The sequence below is a fragment of the Corvus cornix genome, chromosome 4 (assembly GCF_000738735.6).
Source record: "Corvus cornix cornix isolate S_Up_H32 chromosome 4, ASM73873v5, whole genome shotgun sequence".
NCBI classification, from domain to species: Eukaryota; Metazoa; Chordata; class Aves; order Passeriformes; family Corvidae; genus Corvus; species Corvus cornix.
In genome coordinates, this window is record NC_046334.1 from 35,011,203 (window position 1) to 35,024,635 (window position 13,433).

The following is a 13,433-nucleotide window of genomic DNA, read 5'->3' on the forward strand; positions in this document are numbered from 1 at the left end:
AAAAAAAAAACAACAAAAAAACAAAAGCCAAAACAAACCCCAACCAACCAACCCCCTCCCCCCCCCAAAAAAAAAAAAAGCAAAAAAAAAAACCCCCCAAACAAAACAAAACCCCAAAGACTAAGAAGACTAACATGCACCTCTCACAGCTGGTAGCTATATGTAGTCTGTTGATGTCAAGTATTTTCTTCCAGCCTCATTGGGTTACACATTAAGTAGTGTTACGGGCAGGCCCAGAAAGAAGTGAAAAGAAAACTGAGGCCTAGTCTTGATTTCAGTGTTTTGGGCCAAGATGTCAAACCAGTCTTAAGGGACCATACTTTTTTTTCCCCCAGTTTACTTTTGGTTTTAGGTGGTAATATTAGGTGGTAATATTTTTAAGTCTATTTTTTCTTCTGCCCTGAAGTTTTGCATGGCAGTGGGAAGCCTTTGCTGCTGTTTCCCTGATTGGGAGTGAAGGTTCAGCTTCCCTCAGGGGAAGTCAGTCTCAGAATTGATTACACAACATGCTTGTGGTTATATGACCTGTTCTACTGCATTTTGTGTGCTGGTTGGGTTTGACTTCAGTTACCACCTTCTGTGTCTGGACAGTGAATGAAAGCACCACTGGAAGTTACACAAAACTGTAGGAGTATAGTTCAAAAACCTGTGGTTGGCCAGTGAAAAAGTGAGTTTCTTAGGTGAGAACCTGGAGTAAAGTGTTCTCTAGTGGGTGAAATGATTGTGAGCAAAATTAAATAACTAATGTGTGGGAAACAAGCAATTATGAAAAAAGAAACTGTGATTAAGAAGCTATTTTTTTCTGTATAATAAAATGCAAGCAGGGAAAAATCTTATTGTGTATTACTGCTATGTACTTTTTCTGGGTTTTTTTATTTCTGTGTTACTTAAACCCCATCTGCCTTCAACTACTCAACAGCATATGCTATAAATTTGTTTTCTTCTGCTTTTACATTACATTTGGTCTAAAATTTTTCCTCTTGTTATCTGTCTGCCCTATTGAGGCTTTTGATGAGGTGGCAATGGTAACAGCTTAGAAGAGTCTTCTATATATAGCCTGATACACTGATCAAGGACAGAATTCTATATACTGCTAATGGAGGAATGAAGTTCAAGACTGATTTCTAAATATTTCTAAAATAATTTATCCTTGATTTTTACTGTGTATCAATTTGAAGCAATATATAACTGTACTTTTTTTCTCTCTTTTCTCCTCCTCCTTGTTTTCTGTGGTTGTATCCTGGTCCATGCCTGGGTTCTAGAACTGAGAATGGTGCTTGTCTTTTTATCAGCTTTCATACTCTCACAGCAGGCTCTGTGTGACCCATATGAGAAAGTTGTATGATTTTATGTGGAATGAACAAAGTCAGGCTAAAAGGGCTGCAAGATAGTAAACTGAGACATTGAAAGAAGTCAGGCTGGGCTTAATTTGGCTGCATGGTTTGAGAAAAGGGTAAATGAAAGAAGAAATTGGGAGAAAAGGTAGGAGACTAAAGCCAGAAGGAAGAGTAATGAGGCACGGTGTGTTTTGAGACATTTTATATATACTTTGGGCACTCTATTCTAAATGGATGCTTTCATGCCCACTCTTCAACAGAAGGCACATATGAGTTAAATTCTTCAGAATGGTTGGAGATGGTAGCCACTTTGGTAAGTGCTGTATGTGTAGCATTTTTCAAGAGAACATTATTTTCTAGCTCTGCTGAAAGAGAAGATTTAGTTTTGAATAATAATAGGAAAGAAAAGTGACAGTTAAGAGTCACAAAAATCTTTTGCATCAGTCACACAAATGTTTGTAATTATCAGTCACGTTTTTGGCATCTGTTATTATGCGGATGAAATCATTCAGCATCCCCAAACTTATATTTTTAATTTCATAAAAGGCATGGTTTGATTTTCGTTATTTGGTGCGACAAAGTCTGTCACCAAAATAAACCAAGTAATTGGGGAATATGAGAGCATGTTTGTTTTATATGTAACAAGGTGCTTGGCTGTCTTCTTTAAACCTAGCTTACCTTTTAATATGAAATGGTGGGAAGTGTGTCAGAGTTAAGGTCTTCCCTTCAGCCTTGGGTAAGCAGGCTGTCATACCTCTGTGGTACTGCCCTTCTTTTTGCTGGCCTTGTTTTGTCTCTTCAAAACACATTTCCCTGGGTGTATCTGATTTGTATAACCTCTGAGTTGTTCTTATATTGTCAGATACTTTGTCTTAAATACAATTCTTTTCTTTCCCTAAACTGGAAAAGATAAGGTATGGAGAGAGGATAAAAGTGTCTTTCGTCATTCTTAGTATGCCTTAAAGGTGTGTCACCTGTGTACATTCCAAAAGTTTCGGAACAATGGACTTCTGCAAAGACAGGTTCATCTAAGTTATGGTTAACCACAGCATGTGCCTACATAGAACAATGGGAACATTCAGATGTGTGAAGTTATTTGGGCATGGAGGGTTTCTGGGATTGAGACCTTAGTCTATAATTACTGCGATGAAATTTGGAAAGCAAGCTGCTATACAAACCTGCTGTTTACGTGTGAGCTGTTCTATGTAGTAAACTGGCAATTTTGAGGGGCTCTCGGCCATTTAAAATAAGGCTATTGTTAAACTCGCTTTAGGCCTTACAACAAGTGTTCATAATATTTTGTACTCCATAATACCCAAAATACATAGTTATCTGGAGGCACCGTTTCACTAACTATAATTTTGAAAGTTGCTGAACTTCACAACAGAAATAACTGACATACTCTTTGGAATATAAAATTGTCAGACAGTTCAAGCCATGGACTTTTCAGATAAGGTAGAAAAAGAATAATTTGGAAAGATTAAATTGTATAGGCGTTTAGATATAAAAAAAAAAAGACTGCTTGTCACATTAATATGCACAGTATCTTTCTTTCTTTCTTTCTTAAGAAAACCAAAACAACACAAAAATTAAAACCACCTTTCATGGTATTGTAGGAAAGGGAATACACACAGTGGTAGTAGGTATGAGCAATGAGAACACAAGCTGCTGGTAACTGAGAAGGGAAAATTACTGCTCTGCTTTTTAAGAGTAGACAAAGGACTATATTTGGCAGCCAGTCCATAAGCAGTGACCTTTGAAGAGCTGCTGCAACTTAATATTAGGTGGACTCTTGAAATTTCATGGAGCAAATATGAAGTTGTATCTATTTTACACTGCAGACTTCTTGTCAGGACTTTCCCTCATATCCACAGTTCATGAGGTATGGTCTCCAACAAGTTATATCCTTCACCTTTTCCAACTCAAACTGGATTTCAGTCTTGTGCGGAAATCCCGTGTGTGCTTTAGTCCAATGAACAGGTTTAGGCCAGCAAGTGAGCCATTTCTTTGCTGTAACTGATTTTTATTTTCAGTTCTAAGACATTCCAGGCTTTCAGTAACCACATCAAACTCTTAAAGTAGAGGTAATCTTCCAGACTTTATTAATAAAGTCCTTTATAGCCTTTATTTCATATTCTCGCAAGTATGAAGTTGAATTTATAGTGTTGTCATCTGTAATCAACATATAATAAATGCACTAACGGTTCATTCTCTAATAATTCTTGCTTCAGGTTACAGAAACTGTTGTATTGCTTCCTGCTGTGAATAACTTTTTATTTAGAGTCTTACAATAAGATTACAGACTGCATCCAGATTCTGTTGAGGTAAGGAGTTGAGAATGCTCAGGGATTTCTGTTGTACTTCTCTAGAAATAAGGGATATGGATAATTTAAAGTTAAGAGGTGCTTAGATTTGTTTTCTCACAGACAAAAATAAATGATGATAATGCATAATGGCTCTGAAAGTTTTGGATGTGCAAGATCTTAAAGATTCTGGGTTTTTTGTTGAAAAGGTTGTGGGAGGCCACTCTTCAAAAAGCATTTGTTTGTATAGATGATAGCAAATGGAGCTGTGTGGTTTTTAGAATTACATATCTGTGGCTCAAGGGTTCCCTTTGTCTTGGAGATAAGGTAGTCTTTAAGGTTTTGAAATATATTTTGCTATATGCTCATTTCCTTCCCCCCTTTTCTCACTTGTTTTTCCACCTATAGAGATACCAGCATTTTCTCAGTATTTGTACTGGAGCCGTATTTTTAGCATTTAGTATATTTACAAGCCTGTAACATTTCTTTATGTCTTACTCTGTCCTCAAAATGATCATTTGCAGTACACAGCTTGTAACATTGGCTTATAAAAGAAGTTACTTCGCTAAGAACATACTTGGAAAATTATTTAAGAAACTAATGCATTTGAAAACTAAAATAACTGTCTGTCATACTTAAGAGAGGTGCAAAGGCATGCACAATAAAATTAATTCCTTGTTTGCTGTGTGAATGAAACTAAAGCTGGGCCTTGGTGCAGCAATGGCACACAATGTATTTAACTTTGCTACCTGCTGAAGGGGAAGAAAAGGAAAAACAATATGCATACCTTCCGTATGTATTTCATTACCACTGGACCAGCTATGGAAATCTCATGTAAAGTAGCTTTCTTATCAATTTTTCTTATCAGCATTTGCAAGATAGGACCAGGACAAGATCATACATTAAACATAAAATAGTATATGGTTCAATATGTAATAATATGTGCTTCAAATGGAAGCATGTAGTCAGTTTAAGATTTCCTGTCTTTAGATGCCGGCTGTTTGAAGTGCTTGGGCTTTGCCAGTGCTGTAACAGCCACTGCTTGATGATGCATCCCATGAATGCCTTGGTTAGCATTCGTGTGGGTTGTTGCCTATTTTGAGCCTGTGACTTTTAAGGGACTCAGACCAATTTGTCAATGTGTAGAGTAATGTAAGCTAAGTGTGGACTTGTGTTTATTACGTTTTCTTCCACCCCCACCCCAAGCTTTGTAGTGTGAGTAAGGATGTTACACAGTTGTAATACCAGAATAATCACCCAAAAAAAAGAAAGAGACACGACACCATTTTAGTTAGATATATAATTAAATTCTTGTTTTATTTTTTTTAATGACATGTTCAAATCTGTCAGTCACTGCTATAGGTCTGAAATTTCTACATGAATGGGGGGAGAGGGGGTTGGTGAAAGTGGGGTGAACTGATCCTGTGGAGCAGAGGGATTGACTATTGGCACGTTATGTTGTTGTTCCTTGGAGGTGATTGTTTTGATGTTTGAAAGGAGTAAATGAAATGCCTGGGAAAGAGGCTTCTCCCCAGCCCCCAGCAATGCATGAATCTTCCCTTCCAGATAAAATGAGATTATAGGTGTTTAGAAGCGTCGGCAGGCGTGGCTCCAGAAAGGTGCAGGAACTAAGGGCAGCTCTTTCGGGGCAGGTTTGCCTGTTTTTCTGAGCCGGGCCCCACCGTTCACCTGTTGACAAGGTGGCCGCGCTGGCGGGTTCACCTGTGCGAGCGCATCCCTTCCGCCGTTCGGCCGGGCGGGGACGGGACCCCGCGCCCCGGCGAGGGCGGCTCTCCCGCGGGCGGCAGCGGGCGCTTTCCCCCTCTGCCGCCAGGCGTTCTGTGCGTGCCCTCGCCGCGCCGTGCGGCCGGAGCCGCGTCCGTGTGGCGGGCGGGAGGCGCAGGTGGCGGGGCCGCCCCGCGCTGACATCAGCGGCGGGGCCGAGCCCGCTCCGCAGAGCCCGGCGCTGCAGAGCCACGGCGGCGGCGCAGGCCGGGCCCGGCCGAACATGGCAGCGGCCCCCGCGGCCGCCCTTGCGTGAGCGATGCCGCGGCCCTCCTGAGCCGGCAGGCGGGCCTCGCCTTCGTCACGTCCATGGATGTCTCTTCGGATCCGTATCTGCCCTACGATGGAGGGGGAGGAGACGGCATTCCGCTCCGGGAGTTGCATAAACGAGGTATGCCGGATTGGCGTTTGGGTTACTTGTTTGCATAGCTGTACGTGCGGGACCGCTGTCCACATTGGAAACAGGGACGTAAAGGCTTGCTAATTATGGCACTGCTTTGTTTCGCCTGCCCGATGCCTTTTGTAGGAGGAAAATTCAGTTCTGCTGGTTCCTGTGTTGTCGGGGATTGTTTTCTCTGCAGGCAGATCAGTCCTGCTTCACATCTCATCGCCCTGTGACTCCATCTTCGATATGTGGCAGGCTTGCCTTTCGCTCTCTCTCGGTTTTTTTGTGTGTGTTTTTTTTAATCAATAAAGCTATCTCGTGCAGAAAAAAAACCCCTCCAAAAACTGTATTTGTCTTTGACTATGACCAAATTGGGTAGAGTTATTAAATAGGATATTTACCTACCTTCCACTAACATGAATAGGAACAGTGTTTGTCTGGCTTTGAAGTTTCCGTACCTGGTTTTAGACTTGACCCGTTGTTGCCGTCTTTGATATGCGAAGGGAAAGCTCTGCAATGGCAGTGTGTCAGCTCAGCAAATATTCATGAACTCATAAGGAACTGGTACTTTAGGGTAGGTTCATTACACTGTTGCTTGTAAGGAAGCAGATTTAGAAAAAGCGTTATCGGTGTTCGGGGGAAAAAGTCCTCTTTTGAGCTTACATTTTGTTTCTCACTGCAAATTTAAAGTAGAATACATTGTATAAAGATTTGGTTTTGTCCTGAGAAGTTGCAGTAGGAATAAAAGTTATGCCTTCAAATTCTGAGGATACGTTTTCTTGTTTCGATTGCATGATCACAATGTGGTGCTTAAAACAATAAATGTAGTGAATTCGTAGTTTTGTTTAAATTGGCCTATCTAAAATTAGAACGTTATCAACATTTATAGCTGCTAGCGAAGGCATTAGAGAGGAGGTAGGCTGAGAACAAAGATACGATTTACATAAAATGAGTCTTTTTCTCGATGTAATTTATTGGTTTGCATGTCCTTGCAAACTCTTATTTCTATAAATAAATTAACTCATAATTTATTTTCATCTAATATTTTATCTGTATTTTAATAGTTTACATAGAAGGTTATTTGTTGTCTTTTTACGATTCTTAGAATGTTTTTCAGCATATTTTAAGAATATCAACAAGTTCCAATACAGTTTATTTTAGATAGGCAAATTTTACACTACCCAGGTCATTATAATATAGCAAGTGCTAGATAGTTCTCTAAGTCAGATTTTAGAACCACTTCTGAGAAACTGAGGCAGGTATTTTCTTAGAAGATTTGCAAAATGCAAATTTGGGATCTTATCAAGGCTGAATACCTGCAGGGAAAGTGCAAAGAAGGTGGAGACAGGCACTTCTCAGTGGTGCCCAGTGACAGGACCAGAGGCAATGGACACAGACTGAGCATGGGAGGTGCCCTCTGAACATCAGGAAGCAGTTTTCTTACTTCGAGGTTGACGGAGCACTGTAACAGCTCACTCAGAGAGATTGTGAAATCTTCCTCAGAGATACACAAAAGCTGTGTGGACATGGTCCTGGGTGAACAGCTGTAGGTGGCCCTGCTTGAGCAGGGGTTTTCTACAAGATAACCTCCAGAGATCCCTTCCAACCTCAACTGTGCTGTGAGTTTCGATTTGTAGATAGATTTAAATACGAGAACTGCAAAACAGCCCTAACATGACACTTTGAGACTCTGCAGTTACAGTTAGACATTGAAATGTGATCCACTGTATATTCCTGGAAATTAACAGGTTTTAGTTGATTTTTACAATACAAAAAGATATTTGCAGTGCAGAGTGGTGTATGGCACCCTGGAGTACTGCTGTTAAACATAACGTTTGCAAATACTGTAATGAAAACAGTGGAGGATTCAACTAGGTAGTTTCATTGTGGTGACACTGCTGGGGACCAGCAATACAATTCCCAGTTGTGACTTGTCATTTTTACAGTTTCACTGAATTCTTTTAGGGCTCGTGCTTCCCATATTCTAATACTGTATTTCAAAACAAATGTTAGTGGTGCTTCTTGGACTTGCTATAGTAAGTTTAGATTAAAAAAAACCCCAACAACCAACAACAAAATCTGAATAGTGTCACCATAATCTCCTGGAAGTCTGAATTTCGCAAGTGCATATGTCTCATAAGAAGATGCCTCCAGACCCGTTTGTTCCATAGATGTAACCAAAATTTGTATTTCCTGCTGGCTTACAATGCCACAGTAGTCTGTTACTGTGATTCAGCTATTAAAATAAAGCTTAAAATGCTAGCAGACAAAGCCAGAACTTGAAAGTAAATTCTTGACATTATTTTGTGCACTACCAAGATTTTTATTTTCCTCTTATGTAGATTTCAGGGCACTGTAATAACAAGCTCAGAGAACATGGGTAAAGATATTCTGAGAAAGCAGACTTAATTGTTAAAGGCAAGGAGATTTTTTTGCCTTATTCACATAGTGAAAACTCTTATGTCCTGCAGAGTAGTGTTCACATCATGCAAAATTGTTTTGTAACATCAAAGCATTTGTTGCACTAGTTGACTGCAGTGGCTCTCTCAAAGTAGCTGTACCTCAGCAATTATGAAATGGCTGTTTAAATCATCAGGGGCCTTCGAGGTTTAATTAACGGCCTTCACTAATGTTCAGTGAGATGAAATACAAACTATTATAATACATTATTATTAAAGGCCTGATCCGTTAGCTTGCATTAAGAAGATTTTTTTTTCAGTGCAAATACACTGTGAAACATCAAATGGAAAGATTTAAAAATATGTATTTGTTAATTGTGTTTATCTTTTATGTTGATTACTCATTATTATCTCTTTAAAAAAAAAAAACAAAAACCTAAACAGATATTATTGAATACTTCATGCCAGGAGTTCCTTTGACTTGTGCAGTCCTAAGACTTCTTTTTATGTCATACTAAATGCATCATTCCAGACCTCCTTATCCTCCCTGATACACTGAAATAAAACTTCAGGAGCACAGTTCACTTCTGCTTTCTTCTCTACTAAGTAAAAGAGTTAAAAATACTACTTCTCAGGAAGGGTTTAAAAGTTCTGATTTAGGATTGCATATATCCCAAGTGACTGACATGTACATTTTTGTAGGAATTTTTCATATAACAAACCATATACTAGAACATATGTCGCGTAAATAAATTACTTGTGTTGCCCTTGGATTTATTTTTGTATCATATTTACTACCTTGATCCTTTTGAAAGTTCAGAATGATCAGTATCTTGCTTGTCTTCCAGCTATTCACATACATGCTCACACTCTTTGATACCCTCCCCCCTGCCCCTCTTTTTTAAATTCCTCAATAAGAATTCATTTTACCACACTTCAAAAATTTGAAATCTGAGCAATAGCAGTACATGTGTAGTGGCCAGGCTACCAGATCAAGGAAGACTTGATCTTCAGTAGGCACAAGTGTTGTTGACTCACAGTTATTTGCTACAAATGCATAAATACATCTTAGATTTAAGAAATTGGAAGTCCTCAAGCAAAATTAATGAAATTTTGTTTCATTAGTAGTCTGTGATTGAGTCAGTAGCCAGGACATGTGAAAATTACATAGATAAAGAACATGCCAGATTTACTGATGACTTAGTTTTAGTAAACCTAATTTTTTTTGGGAGACAAAATGAGTCACAATTTCATTTATTGTGCACTAGTCATGAAAGTGCAACTTCTCTTGCTTAGGCAATACTAATAGAAACATTGGAGAAACTTCTCAGCCACCTGCAGCCTCACCTGTTACTGTAAGATGTGGGATAGAGAATATTTAATAATATCTTAGGAAGACTTTCTGTCAGATGCATACTGAGCCAGTTCAGATCTTCTTAAGTGATAAAAGTTATACTTTGGGATTTTAGGGCATTTCTGCTTAAGGGCCTTTTATGTTTGAGAATTTGTAATAAATCAAGAGTCATTACCATTGTGACCTTTGAAGTAAATGGGTGTGAAAGTTATGTACACATGCTCAGAGCTAGAGCTTGACTCTGAAATTTTATTAGTAGCAGAGGGAGAGTTAAAAAATTAATTTCTAGATTAATTGCATGTTCACAACAGAAAATGTGATCAAGATTATTATCATTCTCTAACTTGGAGAAACTCAGCATAATTATGGCACTGAATTTCTGCTGTGCTTTGTTTTAAGGTTCCTAGTATAAAAGAGGGATAAGGATTTTCAATTATGAGTTTAGCATATTTGCCTTTGATGATTAAAATAAAGTACCATCAGATGTAACTACAGTTCATTTAGGTAGTTGCAGGTTATCTGTCTGCATGTGCTATATAACTGGTAAGGTTCTCTATTAAGCATGTTTCTCAATTTTGGAAATAATTTTTTAATGTATTTTTATTTGAGGTATTAGAAAGCTAATGAACAGACCAAGATTATGCCCTCCTTGGGCCTGAATATGGTCTGATTGGGATAATCATATTAGCAGAATTATTATTTTTTTTGCATCTTGACTTTACCCTCTAAAACAACATATAAATAAGTTGCTCTTAAGTACATGCAGCAGTGGCACTTAGAAATCTAATTATCTAAATTTCTGTTGTTCTGACTCTTATGGCCTTGGTCATTCTTAGATCATAGATGACTTCCCTTTTGCAATGTTTGCTTTATCTAACTTTATATATTTTTATACCTTCTATTTTTCTCATCTCCTCCCTCATTATTCATCCTAAATATAAGTTGTAAATTTAGTAGTGGACGGATCTCAATAACTTTTCACTTGCATATCTGAAGTCCCTATTTATCATAGACATAATTAAATAAACATGGTCCATCTGCCTTTATGACTACAAGAAAAGAAATCCGTAACAATAAACCCTTTTTTTTTTTTTGTGCTGCATCATAGAAACAGAAATGTTTGTTTCACCTAAAGTGAAAAGCCAGAGCTTAGGCTTTTTTTTTTCCTCCCCTTTCCTGTCCATTTGTGGTGGACACAAATCTTCAAAAGCCTAGGTTTAACTCCGAGGTTCTACTATTGAACTTTGATTTGATTCCTTCTTTTTAAAAGGTTATTTTTAAACCCAGATCTCTTTGGGGGCAGACAAAATGGAGGGTATTATGCAGTACTTTGATAAATCATTTTATTTCTTTTCCTTGTTCTTCAAAACTTGTTCCAAGTCTTCCTGTTTCCCATTTATCAGGTTTTTTCCAGCCGATTTTTTCCAGTTTGTGTGTATATAGTTGTGTCAATTTTATATGCATTTTGATTGTAATGCAGAGACCAATTTGTGCTTGAAAGCCTTTGATGCAGTTAGAAGAGCTAACTGAAAGAGATGCTGAAAATTCTTAGTTGCACACAAAGTGGAATGTATTACTTGATTGCAAAGACTTTAGCATCGTTAATGATCAACAGTAGCAAATAACACTGGCATTGTGTGCTGTACTTCTGATTCTGAAATTTAAAAATTACTTCTAGCCAGGAAAAGGAAATAGTGCTTAATGACTCTTTTTGAGTGGTTACAGACAAATTTAAATAAACTGATGATCGTTTCTTGAAAGCCTCCTATTTTGAGGTCTGAATATGGAGGCAGAAAGAAGCTGAGGCGCTGACACATACCTCGTGTATACAAATCTTCTTTGTTACAAGCGTGTGATCCTTACGGTGTGCGTTGCACGCAGGGCGCTTCCCTGCCTCCACTCCCCTTGCCACCTAATACTCAAGGACACACGGGTGAAGCAAAGCCTTGGATTAGTTATCTGGCCTCTGGAAAGCTACAGCCCCTGCTGATTTTAACACTCAGCAGATTTGGATGGTCATGTCAGGGGGAGCTTATTCCAGCCTTTACTGTAATCTGACTAACTTCATTTTCACTCACAGAGGTGCATTTATTTTTTTCCCTCCTCCTTTCACGCTGCTGGGAGTAGCCCAGATGAGACATGTTGCACGGCTGTCAGCCATAGAACAGCAGCTGAGGGGAATGCTGTGTAGTTGTGCATTGTTTAGAAAAAGGGATGGGTGAGCAGCAGCAACTATTCTTGCTGTAAGAGTTAGCAATTACATAGCTTGTAGAGGAATACCTTTGAGAAATTAGGTCCTGTTATTGCTCTGCCACTGAATACAGCATTGACATTGTTTATCTGTTGTTGTTTTCACAACTCTGGAATGTTTCTAAACCTTTGAGAGTTTTGAACTCTGTGAAATAGATGTTACTGTATAGTGTATGGACATTAATATTTATAGTTTTGAGTTGTTTCCAGCAGAAAGTTGTAATTAAAATCTAACAAGACCCCAAGTGTGCACTTATGTATTTCAGGATAACTAGTCTGACAGTTTGTTTCTATGGAAGGGGGTGAACTTGTTGTTCCCCATCTATTCTCTCAGTTCTTGCCCTTCTACTGGCTCTGTTTTTTTCTCCAACAGCACAGAAACTTGATTCCAGTTCCATATAATGGCAGATTTTTTTGTTGTTAGTTTTGTCTGCTTAGTTGGATTAGCATGTTGGCTTGGTTTACTGTGCAGTTGTATCAAGGGTGACAGAGCTGATTGAAGGGTGAGTGGGAGTGTGTGACCAAGAATGGCAGGGAGAAAAAGGGGGAGCAAGATCTACTCTTTGTGTGGCAGCAGTCAATTAGATCAGCTCAGTCTTACTGTGTAGTTATGACTGGAGAGGTGTGTCTCATTTCTTAAAATGGAATAAGGTAATACAGGCTCAGTTTGAGACAATGGTGTATTTTGTGATGTGCATTCAGAAGATGGATATCACGTGCTATGTAGTATATATAGAAGGGGTCTTAAGCTTTATCATAAGATTATGGTCTCTTGTTAACTCTCAGAGCCACCCTCTTGAGGCCTGTTCATGTTTCAGTTCTGTACCTTATTCTCTTGCGAGGGTGTAGCTGTGCGGATTTGTTCTCTAGGTGATAATGGGTAATTCTTCAGATCATCACATGGTGGATTAGCACATAAAAATCTGTCGTGCATCATTTGACTACCCAGGATGGAGCATTTGTCTTAAATCTTGGTGTTTCTCTTCGCATTATTTTTATGAGAAAAAAAGGAGTACTGCCTACAAGGAAAGAGTTGGGGAGGATTGTTAAACAGCTGTGCGCGAATCAGGAGCATCATGTATGTTGCAAAACCCCTTTCTTGTGTGAAATAAATTAACTATAAACTTACCAGATATTTTTCTTTAAAAGCCCCACCTTTCATCAGCTGCATGTTGCCCAGGGTTACTTTCAAATTTGAAAGAAATCTCCTGAGTTGAAAAAAGACAAAGCAGTATGGGATTACTGGTGCAGGAGGTAAGGCAGCCTTTAAAAATACTGTGCGTGGCCTTAAGAATGCTGTGTGTAATCTACATAAATCAGCTTCTGTCATGTTTATCATAGTTCCAACATCAATCAAGATCGAATACTTCTTGTATGAGGCACATCTATAAAATATGAAAGAAGAGATATTCCTTGCCTTAGTGAGGGACAAAAGGCTAGGAGGAATCTGTGATATATAAAGCAGCTTCTGTGAGTATAGCAAAATATTAGTTCTGTAAGTTTTTTTCCTAGTGGTTCCATCAGGAGAAACTAGCTAGGCAAAGCAGGAGGTTGGATCAGTGTTGGGACCCAGCAGCCACTGAGTATAACTTCATGTTCAGAGAGAAGTGCAGGAGAGCA

General features: G+C 38.8%; 1 protein-coding gene across 4 annotated transcripts in view; it reads left to right on the forward strand.

Annotated features, from left to right (window-relative positions):
- The window catches only part of CLCN3 (chloride voltage-gated channel 3), a 66,004-nt gene that overhangs the window by 22,602 nt on the left and 29,969 nt on the right, over nucleotides 1-13,433 (forward strand). For 2 of the 4 annotated variants that reach the window (XM_010401435.3, XM_010401437.3), the window contains exon 1: nucleotides 5,612-5,816. The exons of the other annotated variants lie outside the window; for them this stretch is intronic. In XM_010401435.3, the coding sequence (XP_010399737.1) occupies nucleotides 5,735-5,816 (82 nt within the window). In that variant the 5' untranslated portion in view covers nucleotides 5,612-5,734. Of the gene's footprint in view, nucleotides 1-5,611; nucleotides 5,817-13,433 lie in introns of those variants that run through there. 4 annotated transcript variants of the gene reach the window in all.